The sequence below is a fragment of the Schistosoma mansoni genome (genome assembly GCF_000237925.1).
Source record: "Schistosoma mansoni, WGS project CABG00000000 data, supercontig 0113, strain Puerto Rico, whole genome shotgun sequence".
NCBI lineage: Eukaryota > Metazoa > Platyhelminthes > Trematoda > Strigeidida > Schistosomatidae > Schistosoma > Schistosoma mansoni.
This window is the reverse complement of record NW_017386033.1, coordinates 795895-804829: the sequence shown is the minus strand read 5'-3', so window position 1 is coordinate 804829 and position 8935 is coordinate 795895. Positions and strand designations below refer to the sequence as shown.

Below are 8935 nucleotides of genomic sequence, written 5' to 3'. Positions count from 1 at the left end.
GACTGACGCTTTTCAACTTATGAAAAATTCTGTATTAATTGTGTATTAGAGGCTAAACCAATTATATTTTACTTTCAACACTACAACCACTCATACTAGGTCCAACTTTATCTATTTAACTACTACTAATACTACTGCAATAACATAGCATGGATCATGTCTCGACACTAATATAACAAGTATTTAAATAATAATAATAATAAGATATCTACAAACAAATTAAATTTTACATTTGATTTTGTTGTTCCCATAATAAAAGTTCACTGAAGTATAGAAGTATTCATACAAAAAATAACTGATCAGTTAACAAATTTGTACATTTCTCTACTTATTTTGTCCTACGTATAAGGTTGTTCAATTAACAGCCCTTTCATAAAAAGTGTAACTGCAAGTCATGTACATTAATCCGTGGTTTGTTACAGATGAACTAATAGTTTAATAACCATAAATATCTCAACTAGACATTACGAAAGCATGAATAATTCGGTCAACGAATTCTATTTAAAATCTTATTATCTGAGACAGTGGTTACTGTTTTAATAAATATTAGCTTATGGGAATTTATCAGAAAAAATAAAATTAGAATAATGAAAATTTGTGATAAGTAGAGTTTTAACCGTGTTGGGAATGAGCCAGTTGTCTACCAGTGACACTTAATGAAGGTTCTGCAATATCATCAGTTGATTAAAGTTAAAGATGAAAACCATTGGATGTTATCTCATCAGCTTAAAGGTTAAGCTCTCGCCACAAAACCTGAAAATATTGTGTGCAACCCCTGGTGTTGTGGATGAATATTGGTGAGGAGCCTTATTTATTTATTTGAACACATAAATATTATTACAAAAGGGCACCGAATACATATGAGCCACACAATTCATTTGATTTGTGAGTGGGCTGTGATATCACCCTACTGCCCAGACCGAGGCAGGTGGTTTTCTTAGTAGGCCACACCTGGAGCCTTCGACCTAAAGGTCTGATCCAACTCCCCTAGGTGAACCGCTCGTGAGGAGCCAAACGAAAGGACGGAACTAAGTTATATAATCTAAATCAGTCAGTCAGACAGCAACAGCGTAGAACCATGCACATATATGCATCGATACAAGTTGTCACACCTCATTAGCAAAACAAGATCAACACAAAATTCATAAAAGTAGTTATTTCAATGGTAGTAATATATAAAAGAAATATTGTGTATAAGAGTATAATACAGGAAGAAAGAATTAGTTCGTAGAGATAAAGTTATAGAGTAATTTTAATCTCACGGTTTAAGGGAAGACAAAGAGTGTAAACACCAACGTCATTGTGGTCGATTTTGAGCCATGTCACCCAGAGTCTTCAACCATTGGTTACGATAGTTGCGCGGACCCCAACCGTAGCTGCTACCTTGACGTGGTGGTCGGGCTTGCCTATCATAATGAACCAATCAAGCTATACTGGATGGAACAACAGTTCTTCAAGGCCCTACCATGCCAGACAAGTCGGTTGAAGAACAGTAAGACGAAAAGCAGCAAGCCCAAGGTCCGGAGGCGAAGTCGTACTGCCGACCGTACAGAGGTGTGACGGCAGTAAGGTGTTTCCTTCAGAAAACCTGTATAACAGCAATGCTGCCTTCCCACAAGGAAGGGTGGGGTTAGAAAAGGTCGACCCTAAAAATGCACACCTCGCTTTATCCCACGGATTTCTATCTCCTTCAGAAAGGTCCCAACAAGTACGGAGCTAACACGGAAATTGCCCACAAAAAAGCTGTATGTGACCGACCTCAAGCAGTTGTTTCTTGGGCACCGTGGTCACGCTATCAGGTCACTAAGACCACCTCTAACCCGATTTCCTTTGCAGGTACCTCTAGAAGAACACTTCCACGGTGTGGACAACCGGGAAGTGAAAATTGCCCACACACCTCTAACAGCACACAAGATCACTGCATTCATAATCAATTTCTCTTTCTAATTCCTATTATAAAATTTAAGACGGCTGAATGATATAATAAGTGAGATACTACACGAAATTATTCACGAACAGTAATATTTGTCCAGTTGTAACATAAAAGAACCTTTACTGCAGTAATCACCAAATTAGATTGGTTAGCGTAGTAGTTATAGAAATGGATTTTGCTTGAACAGCTGAATAGTGTCACTAGCCTCTAATACAAGATTTTTTTTCAAATTCAATTCAGGGATCTGTGCTCAATTGTTTAGTTACGTTTAGATTAAAATAAATTGGCAGTGATATTATATATTACATTAACACTATAAAACTATATCGAAACGAACCTTATCACCATTAGGTATGTCTAAACCACAGTGTCGTTCATCTTTTAGTCCACAGTGTAATTTGGTTGAAACAGTAGTTTGATTACGCCAAGCACGCAGTACACGTTCGGCATCTGATTCTGATGAAAAATATGCAAATGCATAGCCACATGGATAGCCAGTAACAATGTTGTGAACAATATGAATTTTTGGCCAAATTTCATCGCAGGAAAATGGGGAACGACTGCGACAGTATTTTCTAGATTTCTTATTTAAATCATTTCCTAAATGTTTATTCAACAGTTCATGCAGTGCTTTTTGTAAACAAATTTTCGAAGTATGATAAGGTAATCTTCCTACAAATATTGTAGCCTCAGTATTAATAATAAAAAAGAAAAGATTAAATGCAAACAGTAATGATGATAACGGCAACAACAACAACATTCATAGGTTTGGTTTAGTACACAATTATTATTCCTTCCTCAGCATAGAAACAATTTGAACAGAGATATAAAAATAGGTCGATGCAAAATAGGTACCAAATAACGAATCCCAGCAACTCAAATGAGGAAACGATGACAATAGAGATCTATAATCCAGGATGTGTTTATTTATGATTGAGAATATTTTATATACCGTTACACAACTTACAAACCATAAATAGGTGTTGTATTTTCCAAGTACGTCAATAATGCTAACTCCACAACTCAAATAAAGTATATGTGAACAAACTATTCGTCCAAAAATACTAAAGTCCCTAAAGACCAGTCAGAATATTACAGAGGCAACCGAGTGCTTCCAGTAAGTGGAAATCCATAAACGAGTCATTAGCTCATCCAGAGTGTAACTAACAACTATAATGCCATCCTAAAAAGCCAATGCATTATCGAGATCATATTTATTAACTGCTGAAAGGATTTTGGAGCCAATTTTAAGTTAGATGGTAATCAGTTGGGCTGGTAAAATGACGAAGTCAGAAGCTTTAGGAACTATATTGCTTTCCAATAGCGATTACGTTTTGAATAAACACCACGTATTGCAAGAGTGCATCCCTTAATTTAATTACTGCATCCTCAAGTGAAGGTAGTAGGTATGAATGATTTGCAAATCGTCATTTAGACTGGATGAGGAGTCTGAATACAGAAGAATAGTCCCATTAGCTTCGCGAACCATTACAAATTGTAGCTACCCATAACGAATACGTGACTGGGTGTACAACACCAAACTTTTTATAAGTGGCCCAGTTTACTAACTTCATCAATGTAAGCAAATAGTATTTGGTGTTCTGAGTGAAAAATAGATTCCACACCTTGTCGCAAAGTATAGTGACCCATATCCCAACTACACCTCGTGTAATGTTACGTCCTACTTTGCTATATCCTGGTGGACTATTATTCTATATATATTCTTATTGTTTAACTATTTGGTAATTAGATTGTGCATATCTATATTCATCTTATTATAAGCTTCATTCTGACCTATGAATTATTATTATACGATTTAAGGTCCGTGAATTATATTCAGCTTATTGATTAATGTCTCCAACGCTCACAGCCACATTTGGCTTGATTTTGCACAAATATTATTTTCTATATTATGGTGTGATGCGGTCTGTCTGCCGCCTTAAGGCGGCATTTGACCCCGTTGATCGTGAGGTTCTATGACAGTGTTTGTCAGTGAAAGGAGTACCAAAGAAGTACATTAACCTCATAAAGGCTCTCTACTCGAACACAACTGGTCGTGTGAGAGCCTATGGCGAACTGTCATCAGAATTGGTTACCTCAAGTGGTGTTCGTCAGGGCTGTCCACTCTCCCCATTCTTGTTTAACTTTGTCGTTGACATGCTTTTAGAAACATCACTTCCATCATCTCAATCTCCTGGAGTTGAACTTTTACCGGGAGATTCACTTGTTGACTTAGAATACGCCGACGACATAGTTTTATTCGGTGAAGACGCTGACAAAATGCAGAGTCTTCTGACCACTATAAGCAACAATGCAAGTATGTTCGGGATGTGATTCTCTCCCTCGAAATGCAAAATGTTACTTCAGGATTGGGTTGCATCGACACCTGAACTAATGATAGGTAGTGAAGTAGTTGAGCGTGTCGACCGCTACACTTATCTTGGGAGTCTCATCAGTCCTTGTAGTCTGGTGTGATGAAATCTCAGCACGGATACGGAAGTTCCGTCTAGCTTTCACCAACTTGCGTCATTTATGGCGTAGACGAGATATCCGTCTAGCAACCAAAGGACGGGTTTACTGCACAGCATTTTGCTCTATCCTACTTTATGGCAGTGAAACATGGTCGATAAGAGTAGAGGATATTTGTAGGCTACTAGTGTTCGATCATAGGTGTCTTCGACGCATTGCTCGTATATCCTAGGACCACCAAGTAAGTAATGCAGTTGTTAGGAAACGGGTACTAGGTAAGGATGGTAAATCGATTTATGAAGTGCTGAAACTTCATCAGTTGAGATGGCTGGGACATGTGTTACGTATGCCAAACCACTGACTGCCCCGACGTGCAATGCTTTATAGTGTAGGAGTAGGTCGGAAGAAAGCTAGGGGCGGCCAGACCAAAACATGGCATGAATCCATGAAGTCGCTGACAAGTGGACTGGGCCATGTTGGTAGGTGTAGACTACCTGATTGGGATTCGCGAGATGGTAGCAACCGATGGTTAGATGCCTCAAATGACATGGCTCAAAATCGTTTGCAATGGCGAAGGTGCATCCACTCTTTGTGTTCTACCAAATTCTAATCTTCTGAATTCTTCATATCCCTTTCTTTTTTCTCTTTCCAAATTTATTTCACCGTATTATACTCCTTCAATAACATCTTCAAACCCTTATCTTTCACATAATACTTATACTCTTACTACTTCTACCATTATGGGATTTGAATCGACAACTTCATCTCTGTGCTGTGGTATGGCAACTCGAACTGATGTAAGTACGTACGTACGAAGTTCTACGTTGTAACTGACTAACTGACTGTCGGGTATATAAACCGAGTATGCTTGAAATAAACGATCCGCATAGCAGAAGCTGCAATTGGTTTTTTTGAACTCAATTGGAAGGGCTAGGCGGACAAGGGATCAATAAAATCGCTAGACTGCTCATACTGGTAGAACGTCATTGATTTGGCACAGCGTTAAGACTAGACAAGTCGTATTCCGATTGGTGGATAATTCACGTGATAAAAAGTCGGACATAAAATCATAACGAATTGGATACGGCCTTCGTATTTTATAGTCATAACTAATTGACGGCGGCTTTTTTATAAAGTCACATGTTTCGAGTGAAATATCATCGTTGAACACTCAGTCCATTCCATCACTTTGATAAACTCCGAAATTTGAGTGACAACCATATCCCGAAGATATGCAAGTCGGCAAACTAACAAATCGCGATGACCGTTTCATAAGCTACGGGAGCGATTAGCCGACCTGTCCGTGCACAGAACCACTATAATCAGTGCTATTAGATAAATATAAGCAATCAGTAAAAAGCCCTCGTTATGGTACCTTCCTCTATTAGCAGTAAACACCCGAAAGTATGATATACCAGCCTTTTATATCGTAAATTCAAATTACCATAGATATTGACAAGATAATTACATCTAGTTCCCGTAAGTTACTAGTAACTGGAAATACATTACCAGAACTTTTAGAGATAGTCAGTCTCTAACATGAAGTGTGTAGTAAAATACAGAAGTATCTATTACTCAATATTGTTCGACCTTAGGGAAATGAACTACAGTGTAAGTAACGATTTCGACTACCAAACAAAAAATTGATATGTACCTTTGCATTCCGGTTAAAAACGTGATCTTTACTCTTATAAGATGATGTTAAGGCGCGCTGAATTGCCCGGTCATGTGGAGTCGTATCTGTACCGTCAATACTACCAACTGTTACTGGATCATAATACCCATATTGATGAACATAAGGATGCCATTCATGTGAATTTTTCAGGCAAACCGTTTTTGTCATTCTGCAGCCCCCTGAAAACCAATAATGACAATCAGCAATGTGACTAAAAATCTAATAGAAAACCAAGAGATACGTCAAATAAGTTTATTTTGGATCAGCGATTTAGATTCGTTAGGATCAAGCTGAACGAGTATAATGGATACAAAAACGAAAGCTCATGAGAGATATGCAACATATGAGGATGTGAACATCAGTAAGAAAATGAAGTTAAAGTGAAAACCTAATGCAAGCATTTCGCAGAAACATAAATTGGAAAGAAAACATGTCTCAATGTAATAATCTTGGTAGGACGTTTGTATCTATTTACACATGCCGAAAATCTAAAAGGCAAATGTCTCGACCATCTAAGTCAAATCGAGTAAAAAACCACTCTATGGACAACTTTGATTTAAGGTTAGCCAAAGCAGAGTGACAAACAACAACTAGCTTAATATAACAACTTGATCAGTAATTCATTTAAGTCAATGTTGTGCGTGTGGAATTGGAGCACGTTGGTGATGTAAACTTTGACCTGCATTACCCAAGACCATTCCTTGAGACGGGTTCCCAGGTAAATGTATTTGATTTTGCCCAGTAACAGCGCCACCTTGGTTAGTAGCGACACCGATATTTGGATTAGCTTGATTTGTACTGACGGTAGAGCTATTGTTGGGTCCATGTTTAGCAGCAGCTGCTGCAGCTACAGCGGCAGCAACTGTGTTCATGTATGGTGAACCCGACGCTGATGCGTAAAATTGTGGTGAAAAGTGCTGTGCATGAGCATTGGCATTTCCATGGTTAAAATTTTGTACCAGAGATCCGTTGTTGGAATGAGAGGCAGAAGATAACTTTCCACCGACAGTATCTAGTGACATTCCTTGAGATTGAAATGCATTATAGTTGGGTGGGTTCGAGCTAGTTTTGAAACCAACTAAAATACAAAAACAAAAATCGTTTAATGTATATATATATAGGTTGTAAATTATAAATTAATGGATTTATTATAAACATCCTACCATAGAATGACGTACCATAGAATGACGTTAAATACATTAGCTCTATGATATCCCTATAAGGATTACTAAAGTGGAAGTAGGTGACAAATATGCAGATTCAAATGTCTAATTATAGTAAGTAAACTCATATATGAGATCGGAAATTTGGTCTGCTTGTGGAGCGACCTTCTAGTATCATTTTAGAGATAAAATAGTCGTCCACTTTTCACCGAAACAGAAAGATAACAATAATAGTTATCTACTAGTTGTTTAGGGACCGATAACTGACCAGTGGTTGGAGAAGTTAGATGGCATGGTCCGGAACTGGCCTGGGCTACCAGTTCCTACCATCTAGACATTTCAACAAGTTATTTTTCTTTTGTTTGTTTCAACAGATCATCGTGTCAATTAATTGTACAACCTATTCATTCAGGTGCGTATGTGAAAAGTTCACGACCTTTCGCTGTAAAATTTAGGAAAGAGCACATCGAAATGAACGTACATTATTCAGATGTATATTCTTGAACTGCTAACATCTAATTGGCGATCACCCAATATTTATCATCAGGACCAATCAAGAAATAAGAAACAGAAACCTGATGAAATACTTTGCTCTGAGAACTTTATATTATACCAAAAAATATAGCACTGAGTAAAGCTAATAATAATAATAATCGATAATAATAATAATAGTGCTGGAAAAGCATCTTATAAACTTTTCTCCACGTCCCAGTTTATTTTCATACGTACCTTTCCATTGCCTCTTTTTAAGCTATATTCTGTGTTTAGTCTTTTTCATTATCAGTACTACTGTGATTATTTTGGATCCTTTGATATTCTCCAGCTTATTTGGTATGCGACTGGATCAACATGTATTTGTCCCAGGTTTTATCTTGGTTACGGGCGACTAATACAGAGGCTAAAGTCGACTTGTGGTTAAGAGGTTCAAACCGGTCGCAGTCATGTCTGCGTGGTACATAAGCAAAAGAAGCAAAATAGACTTTTACATACCACTATACTATGCTAATCAAGTACATCGATAAAATAGGAACATTAATTTAACCAATACAGTCGACCATTGCTTATAACGAAAGTAATTGAAGCTCGCAAAAACTAAACAAATTGTATCTAAAAACAACGAACACATTTAATTTGAAAATTAGTTTTACGACAAACCTTGTTTGGATGGGTCACCATATTTTACATCCAACAAATCTTCATAGTTCCCAACTCCATTGCCCAGCTGTTTGAGGTTATTATAAGGTTGAGCTTGATTTAGCTGGGATTGATGCTGGGTAATTGGTGATGCACACTGACCAGGATTCTGAACTTGGGGATTGTCTGAATTTGGTTGTTGTTGGTTTAAAAATGGATTGGGATAACCATTCTGAATAACAGATAAAGTAATAACATAGTTACTATGTTAAAAATGAGAAAGTTTTTAGGTTATATATAATCATTCTAGAATCTAAAGATTCGAGAGATCAGGTCCATGCATAAGCAAACATTGCGCCTATTGATAATACGGACGAGATGTCAAACTATTTCTACCAAACAGGTTGAAAAAGTATATACCATAGTAGTTAAGAATTGCGTTTACTTCAATCAAACCGTGGAAATAAGATGCGAAAGAATACAATATCACAGTGACGCCATGTATGCCACTGACCACTATAAGCAACAATGCAAGTATGTTCGGGATGTGATTCTCTCCCT

At 37.4% G+C, this 8935-nt stretch overlaps 1 protein-coding gene across 1 annotated transcript in view; it reads right to left on the bottom strand.

Annotated features, from left to right (window-relative positions):
* Positions 1-8606, bottom strand: part of Smp_000440 (hypothetical protein) — a gene marked incomplete at its 5' end in the record, with an annotated part of 11962 nt that extends 3356 nt beyond the window's left edge. Inside the window, 4 exons of the mRNA XM_018790415.1 lie at positions 2271-2621; positions 6057-6296; positions 6881-7155; positions 8396-8606. Of these exons, the coding sequence (XP_018646325.1) occupies positions 2271-2621; positions 6057-6296; positions 6881-7155; positions 8396-8606 (1077 nt within the window). The remainder of the gene's footprint in view (positions 1-2270; positions 2622-6056; positions 6297-6880; positions 7156-8395) is intronic.
* Between the last annotated feature and the right edge of the window lie 329 nt (positions 8607-8935).